This window comes from Orcinus orca, chromosome 19 (assembly GCF_937001465.1).
Source record: "Orcinus orca chromosome 19, mOrcOrc1.1, whole genome shotgun sequence".
Taxonomy (NCBI): domain Eukaryota; kingdom Metazoa; phylum Chordata; class Mammalia; order Artiodactyla; family Delphinidae; genus Orcinus; species Orcinus orca.
Window position 1 is genome coordinate 28905571 of NC_064577.1, and position 14671 is coordinate 28920241.

At 58.5% G+C, this 14671-nt stretch overlaps 1 protein-coding gene across 6 annotated transcripts in view; it reads left to right on the forward strand.

Annotated features, from left to right (window-relative positions):
- The window catches only part of UNK (unk zinc finger), a 34416-nt gene extending 19960 nt beyond the window's left edge, over positions 1 to 14456 (forward strand). For 5 of the 6 annotated variants that reach the window (XM_004275485.4, XM_033438516.2, XM_049702214.1 and 2 more), the window contains 15 exons: positions 173 to 382; positions 1406 to 1582; positions 1723 to 1853; positions 2430 to 2565; positions 3115 to 3232; positions 4222 to 4306; positions 5508 to 5650; positions 6061 to 6261; positions 6835 to 6900; positions 7363 to 7537; positions 8430 to 8531; positions 8699 to 8887; positions 11088 to 11269; positions 11888 to 12145; positions 12978 to 14456. In XM_004275485.4, the coding sequence (XP_004275533.1) occupies positions 173 to 382; positions 1406 to 1582; positions 1723 to 1853; positions 2430 to 2565; positions 3115 to 3232; positions 4222 to 4306; positions 5508 to 5650; positions 6061 to 6261; positions 6835 to 6900; positions 7363 to 7537; positions 8430 to 8531; positions 8699 to 8887; positions 11088 to 11269; positions 11888 to 12145; positions 12978 to 13133 (2329 nt within the window). In that variant the 3' untranslated portion in view covers positions 13134 to 14456. The remainder of the gene's footprint in view (positions 1 to 172; positions 383 to 1405; positions 1583 to 1722; positions 1854 to 2429; positions 2566 to 3114; positions 3233 to 4221; positions 4307 to 5507; positions 5651 to 6060; positions 6262 to 6834; positions 6901 to 7362; positions 7538 to 8429; positions 8532 to 8698; positions 8888 to 11087; positions 11270 to 11887; positions 12146 to 12977) is intronic. The other variant, XM_033438519.2, reaches the window with a different exon arrangement.
- The last annotated feature ends 215 nt before the right edge of the window (positions 14457 to 14671 follow it).

Here is a 14671-nt window from a genome sequence, read left to right on the forward strand (position 1 = left end):
AAGGATCCTGATACTGAGGGCCTGCCTTAGCTCTGGGTCTTTTCTGGTGTCTCAGTTGAACTAGCCCCCCCAGAGTAGGGCCCTTGGGGGACTTGGTGGCCAACTTCTTGCTGGGAAACAAGGGACTTACCTCTCCGCTCCTGGTCCACCCTACTCGGGGCTCTCCCTGCAGGTACCTGAAGGAATTCCGCACTGAGCAGTGCCCGCTCTTTGTGCAACACAAATGTACTCAGCATCGGCCCTACACCTGCTTCCACTGGCATTTCGTGAACCAGCGACGCCGCCGGTCCATCCGCCGTCGGGACGGCACCTTCAACTACAGCCCCGACGTCTACTGCACCAAGTACGACGAGGCCACAGGCCTCTGCCCGGAGGGCGACGAGTGAGTGCTGCCCAGCCTGCCCTCAGAGGAGCCCCCTGCCTCCTGGATCAGATGCCCTCACAATAGTCCAGTCAGAGTCCAAGCCAGCCAGAGCCTGCCTTTGGGGACCTGCTGCAGCCTGGCCCACCGTCCTATGGTTTGGACCTGGGTTCAGGCCCCGCCATCATCTGGGGGAGACCCTTTCTCCTTTCCCTACTTTTGGGAAGCCCTACACAGGCCTTTCTTCTGCTAAGCCTAAGGGCCACATCTGAACCAAAGTGGCTTCCTGGGCCTTCTTGCCTGGTCCCTTGCAGGTCACAAGGACCCTCTCCCCAGCCCGTACTACCCACTCCATCCCATGCAGTTCCCACCAAGGCTGGCTGTTTAGTGACATACAGCCTCTCTAGTTCCCTTTTTGCTGACCCTAAATATTTTGCCACAAAGCTCTGTGAAGAGACAGGGCATAACACATGACAAACATGAGGTGGCAAACCTGGGAACGTCACTGAGGGAGCACTTACTGACCCTGCCTAACGAGTGTCTCAGCCGTGCGGAGGTGGTGACGGAGGCACTGCGGGGTGTTCTGTGGGTGCACCTCACTGAACCACCCGACCCAGCTCTTCCATTTCTCCCAGGGGTCAAAGGCTTGCTCACCCCTCCCCCCAGCTTCATGAAGCACCCAGGGCCCAAGGGCGTTTGCTTCTCTGAAGACCCCTGACCTAGGCAGTGTTTGTTCTCCCAAGAGTGCCCCCCTCTGGAGCTTCTCTTCAGGACAGCCCAGGGCACTGGCTGAGTAGTCTTCGAGAAGCTGAAGTGGGAATGCCAGGCCTTTCAGGGCCCACTTTGGGCTACAGCACCCACCGGCAGTGGGAGGGTGGCTCTGTTACCTCAGCAGGACTCGTCACTTGCTTGCCTCTTTGACCCACCATCAGTACACCCGCTGGGTCATGAGAAAGCCTTCAACGGGCAGGGAAGGGCACGGCTGGTAGCCCAGGCTGCAGGGGGCGAAGGTGAGTGACCCCCACCCCTGCTGCTGTGTTTCAGGTGCCCATTCCTGCACAGGACCACAGGGGACACTGAGCGCAGGTACCACCTGCGCTACTATAAGACTGGAATCTGCATCCATGAGACAGACTCAAAAGGCAACTGCACCAAAAACGGCCTGCACTGCGCTTTTGCTCATGGGCCCCATGACCTCCGCTCCCCTGTCTACGACATCAGGTGGGCTGATGGCTGAGGGCCGGGGTGGGGGCCTGGCTGCAGACGCGGTGAGTACCACCGACGGAGTGCAGGGCTGGCACTCTGGTTCCTTCCTCCTCATGCCCTCTCCCCGCTCTCTCTGTCCTCTCCTCTCTTCCCAGGGAGCTCCAGGCAATGGAGGCCTTGCAGAACGGCCAGACCACAGTAGAGGGCAGCATAGAGGGCCAGTCGGCTGGGGCCGCAAGCCACGCCATGATAGAAAAAATCCTCAGTGAGGAGCCTCGGTGGCAAGGTAAAGGTGGCCACACAAATGGCCATGCCCCCTCCCACCAGCTGTCTGTCCTCCCCCCTCTCCTCCCCATGGCTGCTCTGAGGACATGGCTCACCACCACCTGTTGCCTTCTCCAGCCCAAGCCACCGCCTCTGCTGGGAGGCACTTGCCCCCTCATCCCACCTCACATCCCGCCAACTGCAGCCCTGGCATCCGGTGGCACTTCTGGGGGAGTCTCCCCAGACACACCTTGCCCTGCTCCCGTCACCCCAGGTGCTCCCTAAATTCCGTCAGGAGGCTTTCACACATACACAGTCGTACACGTATATGAGTACGTATATGAGGTGTATTCTCAACCCTCCTGCGGACGCCCTTTTAACTCTGTGAGCTGTGAGTATCTCCAGTGAGGGACGGCGGCATCCTCCTTACCTCTCTCCCGGGTCTCAGTCTTGGCATTGGCCCACGAGGAGGTGGCCCTGCTCATACCTCTCACAAAAGCCTCGGCTCCTAGACTCCTTCCTAGTGGCTTCTCCTTCCCCTCCCCGCGCCCCGCCCCTGCCTCATCCACCTGACCCCTGCCTCTGGCCCCCTGTGCAGAGACCGCTTATGTGCTGGGGAACTATAAGACGGAGCCGTGCAAGAAGCCCCCACGGCTGTGCCGCCAGGGTTATGCCTGTCCCTACTACCACAACAGCAAGGACCGGCGGCGGAGTCCCCGGAAACACAAATACAGGTCCTTTGGCCCAAGCAGGCCAGCCGTGGGAGGGAGGGTGGCAGGGAAGGGATCACTGCAGGGGCTGCTTGCACTGTGCTCTCAGGGAGGCCAGCCCTGGGGATCACAGAATCACAGCACCCAGGTATGAGGGGAGAGAATGGTCAGGATAGCTGAACGATAGGGGGCCTTCCTGGATCCTCCTTTGGCATGAAATGAGGATTTTGGGTTAGAAGCCCCTCTAGTTCGGATCCTGAGGGGCGTTTGCCAGGGCCCAGCTGTGGTGTGGTTGTAGCCTGGCTCTCCTTGGGCTGCACAGTGCTCGGGGGGAGGACTTGGCTAAAGCGAGCAAAACAGTGTCCTTCTTGGTGATGCAGCCAGGTTGGGCCAGAGAAGCAAAGCCAGGCTTCTGGCCCCAGTAAGGCCCTCACTCTGCCGCTGATGTTTCCTACTTCTGAGCCTGGCTGTGCAAAGCCGGGAGACCAGAGAGGGGCCCTGAACAGCAGCGATCTCATTGGCTCCCCCAGATCCGCTCTGCGTCCATCTGACCCCACCCTCTTATTTAACCAGGTCATCTCCATGTCCGAACGTAAAACACGGGGATGAGTGGGGTGACCCTGGCAAGTGTGAGAACGGAGACTCCTGCCAGTACTGCCACACCCGCACGGAGCAGCAGTTCCACCCAGAGGTGGGCCTTGGAGCTGGCGCCCGAGCTGCGGCCCTTCGAGGGTTGGGGGTAGCTTAACATATCCTCTTTGGAAAGCAAGGAGGAAGGAAAGGAGGGTCCGGGCCGATGCTGGCAGAATCCATCCTGACACCATCCTGGGAGGGATCTGTAGCCGCAGGCTCCCCCCCGGGCAGTACGTAAAGGAGCCCCACACCCTGATTCGGCAGCTTTCCACACTCACCGAGCAGCCCTTGGCCCCCGGTTTTGTTTCCCTGAGCCCCCCTGATAGGGAGAGCACGCACTGGGCATGGTGACTTGGCCGTTCTGGGCTTTGCACCACTTGTGGTACTTAACGTAGCATCAAGATTTAAAAAATAAGAAATCCCCTTACCGTTGTCCTGTACCATATGAGGGCCTAGGGTACCAGCAGCTTCCCTGGTGCAGCCCCTAGCCCCACGGTGTGGCCTGGGCTCTGTCAGTGCCACAGTCTCACATACGGTATGTAGAGGCATGTGCTGTCCCTTCCCTTGGTTCCATGGAGGTCAGGACACCCTGAGATAGACACACGGACGGAAACTATGTGATGTGGGCTACAGACAGCAGGGTAGAAAGTTAGGCCCAGCGTAGATCCCAACCCAGAGTGCTCCAGGGTGGATGGGTGTTGCCTGTGAACTTGGCTCCCTTAATGCCCAGAGTTACATTGGAAGGTCACAGCCCTGGCCAAGATCATGAGTTGAGAGTAGCATGGAGAAGATCCCTTTGTGAGAGCTGGGTCAGGGCTGGTTGGGCCTGTGACCACAGGAGGGGGGTGGTCCCTGGCATGCGGGCGGCAGTGTCTGCTCACTCTGGCTTGAGTAAGCAGTTGGCAGGGAGAGACTTAAGGAAGCGGCATCGGGTGGGGAGGAGAAAGGAGAGATTTCTAAGCTAACCCAGCCATGCTGAAGGCACCCCTGGCTGCCTTTCTCTCTCTGCCCAAGCCTGACCCACCTCTGTTCTGCTCTGCCCTCCAGATCTATAAATCTACCAAGTGCAACGACATGCAGCAGTCGGGCAGCTGTCCCCGAGGACCCTTCTGCGCCTTCGCCCACGTAGACCGTATGCTGTTCCCATTGCCCTGGGGCAGTGCCCTCTCCACCCTCCCCTTCCGTCCCCCCTCCCCCTAAGTTCAGTGTTAGCCAGCAGTGGGCCCCTGTCCCCCCTGGAAGTTCCATTCCCCCACCCCCCCGCCCCACCTCTCTGGAACTGGTCTCAAAACCCTGGAGCTTCCAAGGCCGTGAGACAGCAGGGACTGTGCCCCTGGTTGCACACTCACAGGCCCAGGCAGGGTGAGGCACCCTCCCCGAGCCAACTAGGCAAATCCCAGCAGCCACCCCGTGCCCCACCCATGGCAGACATCACTAACTGAACACAGCACTCTGCCCTGCTGAGAGCAGAGCTGTCCAATCAAAATTTAATGCAACCCCCCTTATGTCATTTTAGATATTTTAGTAACCACATCTAAAAAGAAGAAAAAGAAATAGGTCAATTTTTAATAATATATTTTTATTTAACCCAACATAAAATAATATCATTTAAAATACAGTCAACATAAAATCAAGATATTTTCCCTTTTTGTTTTCAAACCAAGTCTTTGAAAGCTGGCGTGTACTTGAATAGCTGCAGCACATTCCAGTCCAGACTAGGCACATTCCGGGTGCTCAGCAGCTGCATGTGGTCCTGGGCTGCGGTGCCGCTCGGTGCCGCTCCAGACCACCACCGCCAGTCTCAGAGACGGGTTTGAGTTACAACCTGTGTCTACCCCAGGCCACTCTGTTTGTCCTTAACCTCTTTCTAGCCTTAGGCCTTATCTCTGGGATTAGAGTGAAAAATAAACTGAGGCCCCAGGGAGGGGGAAGCACACATGTGGCTCAGAGGTGGGCCCAGCCAAGGCAGCACAGAGAAGCAATGAATGGCCCAAGCTTTGGAGGCGTGTGGATTGGGGTTCAAATCCCAGCTCTTCTGTTTCCTAGCTCAGCCCCCTTGGGAGATATACCTTACCTCTCTGAGCCTCAGTTTCCTTATCTGTAAAATGGAGACCATGGTATCACTTCTGTCTTCCAGTCATTGTGAAGATTTACGATTAATACAAATTGCCTGGCACATAGTAAGTGCACAGCACGTGATATTAATAGAAAACAGAAGCCTTCCCTTTATACATGGGGGATGCATGCGCTCCTTTAAGAGAGACCCAGATGCATTTTTGGAGGGACAGAGCTGGCTCAGGAGCCTGCTGACACCCTGCCCCTGTCTCTTGCAGAGCCACCCCTCAGTGACGACCTGCAGCCTTCCTCAGCTGTGTCCAGCCCCACCCAGCCAGGTCCCGTCTTGTACATGCCGTCTGCTGCCGGAGACTCGGTGCCCGTGAGCCCTTCCAGCCCGCATGCCCCTGACCTCAGCGCTGTACGTGCCTGTCCAGGGGGTGGGGTGGGTACCATGCCTGCCCAGAGCCAACGCCTGCCTCTCGTGCCCTGTGCTTGGGGAGGAGGCCTCCGCCCAAGGGTGCTGCCCTTTCTGCCCCAGGGTTCTTCTCTCTGTCAAAAGCTGATAGTGGCTGGAGTGGTGTCCCCAGAGACCTGCGATCAGCCTGGGTAGAGCTGATCACAGGTAGTAGAAGGGACAAAGCCTGTCTGCCCCCCAACACACAGCTTCCACATGGGGTTCTGGGTCCTGGGTGGTGGTTGCTGCCCCCTGGCCAGTTAAAAAGGAACTGAGCCCCTTGATGAAGGATCTCCCTCCCACGCAGGGACGGAGAATGGGCCGTGCCGCAGCCTGCATTTTGCCCACCAGCCTACTCTCTGCCTTCTCTGCAGCTCCTCTGTAGAAACAGCAGCCTCGGCAGCCCATCTAACCTCTGTGGCTCCCCACCGGGCTCCATCAGGAAGCCCCCGAATCTGGAAGGCATTGTCTTTCCTGGGGAGTCTGGCCTCGCCCCTGGCAGTTATAAGAAGGCTCCTGGCTTCGAGAGGGAAGACCAGGTGGGAGCTGAGTACCTGAAAACTTTGAAATGCCAGGTAAGGGATGAGGGGGCAGCCCAGTGAGGTTAGCATGGGCTAACCTTCTGCATGCGGCAAGAGAAGACCTGGAGGGTTGTCCTGGCCCAGCTATGGGGAATGTGGCTGGGAGATAGGAAGCCCCTGTTCCCAGCCTCTTCAAGACTGAGCAGAGCGGGTGAGGCCATCCCATTTTACAGATGAAGACAGGCAGGTTAGCGGCTGAGCACCTCACCCAGTGTCAGAGCCAGTTAATAGAGGGGAAAGGGTTACTATTCCGTCTTCTGACCCCACGTCCGGACTTTGCCCTGCCCTGTGCTGCCTTGATGGGGCAGCAGGGCCTTGGGGAGCAGGACAAGGGGTGTGGAACTGGCTTATCTGTGACTTGGAGTCACAGGGAGGAGAGGAGCAGCTCCCCGGGTTCCCAGGGTAGGGAAGGAGGGTGCGTGTGTGTGAAGGGGGACTGTACAACAGGTGTCTGGTGCCTCCTTCCCCCTCAGTGAGCCATGGCAAGTTGATGCTTAGGAGGACTCATGGGCTCAGGGTCCCTCCCTAGCACCACATTCATCTCCTGCTCCCTGACTTTTCTCTCAGGCCAAGTTAAAACCCCACTCACTAGAGCCCAGGAGTCAAGAGCAGCCTCTGCTTCAGCCCAAACAGGTAAAGAGCACTCAGCCCCCTTTCTCCCCTTCTGGCACCTGCTGTGGACAGGACAGGCCCAGAACCCCAGGAGGCTTCTTCGGGGAGCACGGGGCACTGCTTTCTCTACAAACTGAGGGCAGGATTAAGGCGGGGCCTCAGCCCCAAATTCAGAGAGGGTGGGAGTCAGGCCCTTGAGCCCCTCATCTCCGGACTCACTCATTAGCCAGTCAAAAAAAATACTAAACATCTGTCCTTGCACTGAACTTGCTTCTCCCTTCCCCTACTGCAGAACTTTAGGGATGAGTAGGCCCTGCAGCCTCCAAGCCACACCTGTCCAACTCCAGCCTCCCAACAGGTGTTGAGGGCAACCAGGCGAGAGCTGGGATGCACCCTTCCCTTCTGCCCTAGCCAGCCCCCGCCTCCAGCCCCCATCCGTGGGCAGCCATCCCACTATGTCTCTTCTTCACTCTCTCGTTGCAGGATATGCTGGGCATCCTCCCTGTGGGCAGCCCCCTGACCTCAAGCATCTCTTCTAGTATCACCTCCAGCCTAGCAGCTACTCCGCCTAGCCCCGCCGGCACCAGCAGTGTTCCTGGCATGAATGCAAATGCTCTGCCCTTCTACCCCACCAGCGACACGGTAGAGTCGGTCATAGGTAATTGGGCCATTTCTGTTGCTAAGTCTAGGAGCAGGTCTGGAGTCGGAGATACTAGGACTCTGGAGTGAGACTCAAACCAGCATACTGGTCACTTTAGACATCTGTCTTGGGAGAGTCAGAGGGTGGGCATTCTGAGCCCTTTGACCTAAATGGAACATGAGCCCAAGGTGTAGGGCCAAGACTAGCCTTTATAGCCAATTAGCCCTCCAGTTTGCTCTTCTGTGCAGATTAGAAAGAGATGCCTCCTCCCATGGGTCTGTGCAGTCTCATTCCATGACATACGTCATTCAACCCCAGCTAGGTATCCTTGTGCAAAACCTGCACAGCTGTCCTTAGAGTTCCTGGTCATCAGAAGCCACTGCCCTTCTCTTTCAGCAGTCATTTATGGGTGCCACTTTGTGCTAGGTCCTACTGCAGGCACTGGGGTGACAGAGATGAAGACATGCTGTTCCTGCCCTCCCAGTCCAGTTCCTCAGAGCGCAGTGGACATTTGTTGGGCAATTACTGTACACTAGCCACTGAGGGTCCAGAGACCTGCCTGCCCTCAGTGAGCTCAGGGGTGAGACATACAAGCTGTAACGTCAGGGGACAAGACCTCTGTCAGCTGGATTAGAACTCATTTCCCCTGGGTGTATCGAAGAAGGCTTCTGAAAGGAGAGCCATTTGAGCGGGACTTGGCTAGGGGATTGGTGTTGGCAGAGGGGCAGCCCAGGCACAAGCAGAGGCTTGAGCGAGCACAGCTCCAGTGGGACTGAGCTCGAAGATGAGGCAGGGGCAGGAGTAGAGGCAGTAAAGGGCAGGTGGGTCCAGGAGGTGAGGCCTGGAACCTCGGGACTGTGTGGGCCCTCGGGAGGCTGGGAGGCTCACACTCCAGTCACTCTGTCTCTAGAGTCTGCCCTGGATGACCTGGACCTGAACGAGTTTGGGGTAGCTGCCCTAGAGAAGACTTTCGATAACAGCACGGTGCCCCACCCAGGCAGCATCACAATCGGTACTGGGCATGGGTGGGCAGGATGGCTTGGGAGGGCCTCTGGGGTCCAGCCTGGCCCGGGGGTGGGCAGACGAGCCACGCCCTGCTCAGTGTGGTCCCGCGTGGCTTGCCCGGCCCTCACTCGGCCACGCCCCTCACTCGGCCACGCTCCTGGGCCTCTCTTGCAGGCGGCAGTTTGCTGCAGAGCTCCGCTCCCGTGAACATCCCTGGCTCCTTGAGCAGCTCTGCTTCCTTCCACTCAGCATCCCCGTCCCCTCCTGTCAGCCTCTCCTCACATTTCCTGCAGCAGCCCCAGGGCCACCTGAGCCAGTCAGAAAACACATTTTTGGGGACGTCAGCATCACATGGATCTTTGGGTAAGAGGGGGTATGGCTCTCTAAGGCCTGGGGCAGGAATCTGGGCTTTTGGAAAGTGCCTTTGGCCATTTTGTCCACGGCTAGAGGCAGTGCAGAGTGGAGGTTAGAGTAGGGGCTCTGGGCACGGAGGCGAGTCAGGCCCCGGTTCCATGATTCTCTGAGGTGTGTGAACCTGGACAAGTGACTTAGCCTCTCTGTCTTAGTTTCCTCTGTGAAATGGGTATAATGGCAGCACCCACCTCGTGTGGTGGTTGTGAGGCTTAAAGGAAATAACATGAGTGAAGTGCTAGGCCCCGGGCCGGTGCACAGTGAGAAGTGTGGCCTGAGAGTTGCCAGGGTCTAGGTCTGCTCTCCGTGCCAGTGTGGCGGCTCTGCCTAGTCACCCAGAGCTCCTCGGGGCCAAGGGAGAGGTCTGAACAGGCTCAGCCCTGGCGCAGGGCGGCCTCCCTGTCCAGCAGAAACACCAAGCGGACCCAGCTGTAGCTCCAAAGGCTGTTGGCAGAACCCAGCGTTAGAACTGTGTGGACCAGGGGCTCTGGAGGGCACGTCAGAGCAGAGGGTCCAGAAGCGTGGGTGGAGACCTGCGTGTGTGCGTGGGGCCAGTGCGAACGTCTGCTGAAGTAACAGATGTAAAGCAGCAGACGCCCAACCTGCTGCCTCTCATTCAGCAGCAGCTGCTACTCTTACTTCCCCCTCCCCCAGCAGCTGTTCAAGGAGACCAGAAACACCCTCCCTGGGGGTGCTGGGCATCCTGGTCACACTGAGCCTGAGCCTCTGAGCTGCCCTTTGACATTCTGAGCAGCTTTGGGTCCTTCCCTAATGTCTCTGAAGATGAGTGCGGCACCTTCACCGCTGGTGTTGATGCTGCCGGCTCAGGTGCACCTTCACCGCTGGTGGTGATGCTGCCGGCTCAGGTGCTTGCTGTTACGTTTGTCGGCTTGCCCGTATTCTGGAGGTATCTTGACTGCAGCCCTATTACTGGCCACGCATTCCTTCCTTCCGTACATAGTTACGGATACAAGGTGAGCTCAGCAGTCCCTGCTGGCATGGAGCCACGGTCTCTCGGGAGAGGCAGAGGCGCCCAGGCATTACATCATACTTAGAGACCATCACTATTGTGTGGAGGCAACAGGCTGGGTGCTGCGATTCAGAATAATAGAGGGACCTAACCTGGGTGGGGCTCCCCGAGGAAGTGGCGCCTCTCCACAAGCGGAAATGCCACCCGGGCGGGAGGAGAAGCACAGGTGGAGCTTGCTCCTGGCCAGGGCTGCCTCAGCAGGGATCCCAAGTTCTCGCCTCCAGGACAGGGCGGAGAGCCTCACATCTCCATACAGGATGACGTTGGTCATGTAGGTGCACTTGTGTTGCTTGGAGGACAGACTCTCTTAAATCCGTTTGGTTCCAGAACATCCTGGCTGGATTAGTGGGAAAGGGAGCAAGAAAGAAGTCATTAGAATGATATGTGTGGGCAGAATGAGGCCAGAGGTGGATATGAGTCTCCCTCAGAAGACAGGGGCCGTCCTGGGGGCCACAGAGCAGCGGCACGTGGTGTTAGTTAAACATCTGCTGAATGAGTGGGTGAAGGGGGCGGTGGATGAGCACACAGCTTAGCTGTTTGCAAAGAGTAGGCCTTTGGAGCCAGACGCCCTGGCTGTGTCCTGGCTGTGTCCTGGCTCTACCATGTAACTGTTTTTGTGATTCCTGGCAACATGTTTCATGTCCGTTTCCTCACTGTAAACAAGGGGGATGGACCAAGGGCTCCCTGTGCTCTTCCGGCTCCAGCTCTGCCATCATCTGAGGCTCTTGACCCAAGTCTTTTTTCCTGAATCTCCTCCTGGGCCTCACATCAGGGTGCAAGAAGGCTCCCCTTTCTCTAGGCTGAAAGTGAAGTTGGGCTCGCAAATTGCCACATTCCCAGACTGCTCTCCCTACAGCACTTCCCAAGTCCCCTGAATCACCTCGTGAGGCAAGTGATGGGAGCCCCACTTTACAGACGGGGATGCTGAGACTTGGAAGTTAAATAGCAGCTGATGAGTAACAGGTGGCGCCTGCGCACCCCTGTGAAATTCCCCAGCCTGACATTGCTGGAGCCTTGCACAGCCAGCCCCTGGAGGCCCCCAGGCAGGGCTGGACAGGGCGGGGGCCAGGCCCAAGCCCAAAGCTCTTCGGAGCTCTGATGTTCCTCCCCTTCCTGGGGCAGGTCTGAATGGGATGAATAGCAGCATCTGGGAGCATTTTGCCTCTGGAAGCTTCTCCCCGGGCACTTCCCCTGCCTTCCTGTCAGGGCCTGGGGCTGCCGAGCTGGCCCGGCTTCGGCAAGAGCTAGATGAAGCCAACGGCACCATCAAGCAGTGGGAGGAGTCCTGGAAGCAGGCGAGACAGGTACTGGCCCCGCCCACCCGCCTTTCCCGGGGCCTGTGGCATCTAGCCCAAGCCCGTCTTACGCAGAGTGGGCACAGGGGCTGGGGGAGGCCAGGGGTCCTGGGGAACAGCGCAGAAACTCCGTTCGGCTTATTCTCTCCCCCTGTGGAAAAACTTGCCTTGCCGGTCAGGACCCTGGGGTGGCTGGTATCCCAGGCCTGGAATTCCCTCTGTGAGCTGCTTATTTGGTCTGGGCCCATAGCACTGCTTGCTTCTGCCCAGAAGCCCTGACTCTCCAGGGCTCTAGGTCCAGGGTTCTAGGTTCTGAGATGGGCCTTATGTCCAGCCACAGCATGGCTGCCCCTGGAGGTGCTGGCCAGCTCTGCCTGGTGCTCCCCTGCTGTGCTGGGCTCAGCCCCTTTCCCTGCCCACAGAGGGTCTCTTGCAGGTCCTGAAACCTCTCCTCTCTGCAGGCAGCATCAGCCCTCCTCCCTGCCCCACTTCCCAGACACCTGACCCAGCTCCCCCGCAGGCCCCGCAGCCACAGTGGCCCACACGGGCTCCCAGAGATGCACTCTCAGGGTGGGGGGCAAGGGCAGGGGGGCCATCATGACAAGGTGCTGCGTGTTGGGCCCATAGGCTTGTGATGCCTGGAAGAAGGAGGCAGAGGAGGCCGGGGAGCGGGCCAGCGCGGCAGGCGCTGAGTGCGAGCTGGCCCGGGAGCAGCGAGATGCACTGGAGGTGCAGGTGAAGAAACTACAGGAGGAGCTGGAGCGGCTGCACTCGGCCCCCGACCCGCAGGCCCTGCCCACCTTCCCCGACCTGGAAGCCCTCTCACTCTCCACCCTCTACTCTCTCCAGAAGCAGCTGCGGGCTCACTTGGAGCAAGTGGACAAGGTCAGCTTAGGAGGTTGGGGAGCACAGGGTGGGGAGGTACGGTGGGCTCAGCCAGTGCTTGGACTTGGATGGGTCCCTGCTGCTCCAGGGATGGCCACACTCCTAAGAGCCTCTGTCCCCGCTGAGCTCACACAAAATGCCAGCCTGCTGGAGAGGAGCTCGGAATAGAAAGTCACTCACTGGGGAGGTGGGAAACCTGGCGGTAGATGGGCACCAGGGCCCACCCCTGGCACTTTCGAGGGCAGGCACTGAGCTGAGCTGCATTAGTACGCCTGGGCCCTAAGTTTCATCCTGACCACTTCTCTTCCTGTGAGCTCTGCACACGCCAGCAGACATTCCAGAATGGTTAGTCCCCAGGGCTCCTGTCTGCATTCCTCGGTGCCCTTCTGGGTCCCCAGGGGAGTGCGGCACAGTGGGAAGAGTATACTTCCCTTCGTTGGGCAGCCTTGTCACCTCGGGCCCGTCACTACCCTCTCCAGACCCCACAGTTCTCACTGGGGACCTAGGGTCATTATAAGGTCAAACGAGACAAGAGGCAGAAGCCTTTGTGCGAGGGAAAGCCTGTCCGGCTGGAGCTGTAGAGCGGCCCTGGCCCACCCCACTCCCCCACGCACAGCTCCGACTCAGCCCCACTCGGCCTTGCAGCTGAAAGCAGAGATGAGGCGCCTTGAGGTGATCAGCCAGCCCCTTGACCCTGCCCTCCTCCTTATCAGCTGGGGCCTGTAAGCACACTGTCGAGTTTCTTCATCCCAAGGGGCTACAGTGAGAGTTGGGGGAGCTCTTTGTCCGACATGGGGCTGGGCCGGTGACCGTGATGTCCCTTTCCCCACAGGCCGTGTTCCACATGCAGTCGGTGAAATGCCTTAAGTGTCAGGAGCAGAACCGAGCGGTGCTGCCGTGCCAACACGCCGTGCTGTGTGAGCTCTGTGCCGAGGGCAGTGAGTGCCCCGTCTGCCAGCCAGGCCGGGCCCACGCCCTCCAGTCGTGACCCTGCAGGCCTGGCCCCGGCCTGGCTCAGATCTTCTCCCCTAGGACTTTTTAAAGTATATATATGTATGTATGTATGTATGTATGTATGTATGTATGTATGTATGTATATGATTATGTATACATTTCTGTATGTGTGTAGGTGTGCGTGGGCGGCCAGTGTGTGAACAGTGTCTGTGTGTATATCTATACGTGGATATAGACACACACTTTAAACAGACTCACCAAGCACTTTTTAAGAGAAAAAACTATTTTGCAGTCCTCCCTCTGCCCGCTCCCTACCTTTCCCACTGCAGAGACAGAGGCCCCTCTTCTCCCACCAGCCTTTTGGCAGGGAATCTGTTTCAGCCTCTTTTTTTATGTAGGAACTAACTATTTTTAACTTCTTCCTGGGGCCTGAGCAGGGAAGGGTGGAAAGCTAGAAGGGGCCAAGGGGAAGGGACAAGCCTTCAGGGCAGGCCCTGTTCACCCCACTTCCCCAGGCCAGGGCGAGAGCCAGGGGTGTGGAGGACCTGGGCCCAGGCCTGGTTCCCAGCTGTGAGGCTTGAGCGCGGGGGATCCAAGCCCGCCGAGCTCTAGGGGTTACCAAGCGTGTGTTTAGTCCAGGCTGGCGGGCCAAAGCCGTGGGGCCAGCCCCACTCCCAACCCTGGGCCCTTGCAGCTCCTCGAGGGGCAAAGCCCAGGCCTTTTACCCCTCAGGTACCTGAGGCCGGGGGTGTACCCCAGTCCTCCCCCCACCCCCGGGCTCCTAGAGCAGCCTCCCTGGCCCCAGGGCGACCTACCAGGCTGGCACTGCCCTCTCCATCACCCCCCAGCTGCCCTCAGCTGTCTCCCCTCTGCACAGCCCTCCGTGCTGTCCACCCCTCCCTCTGGCAGCTAGCAGGGCAATAGGTGGGGAGGAGCTGCGGACTGTGAGGACCAAGGTGGGGCTCAGGCCCCGCCCTCCTCCCCAGGAGGGGCTCCGTATGCATTCCTTGGTGCTCTCTGAGTGCAGCTGACGTCCTGCCCGTTTGGAGCAGACGCCTGTGTGCATGTGTGTGCGTGCCTGTCCGATGTATATTGTGTCTTAGCTTCCATTTTTAAAATTGTTCTGTACAGAGAGATGCAGCAGGGGGTGGGAGGGCAGAGTGGGCAGAGGGAAGCCACCCCACTCCCAGCACTGGGGGTCTGGGGTGGGAGCAAGAGGGCTGCAAAGGGTCTGGCCCGGCCCAGGCGCCCCCTTGGGCTCAGCACGAAAGGGCTTTCAACGAATTAAGTGAAAACTTTTTTACAAAAACGCAAAAATCAAAGCTCCACACGTATTGGAAATAAAATATGAACTTGCGGTGGTAGCTTGTTTATGTCGGGGTGAGGGACAGTTGGGCCCTAAAGGAGGGCCTCTGCCAACCCAACCCAGGAGGGAGTTGGGCCCTAAAGGAGGGCCTCAGCCAGCCCAGCCCAGGTTTCAGCCATGGGAAAGGCTCGTGCCTGACCCCTGAGGTGTGGCTAGATAGCTGAAGAGGCCTTGAGGCACTCTGGGCCCATCCAGGCCCAAAGGCT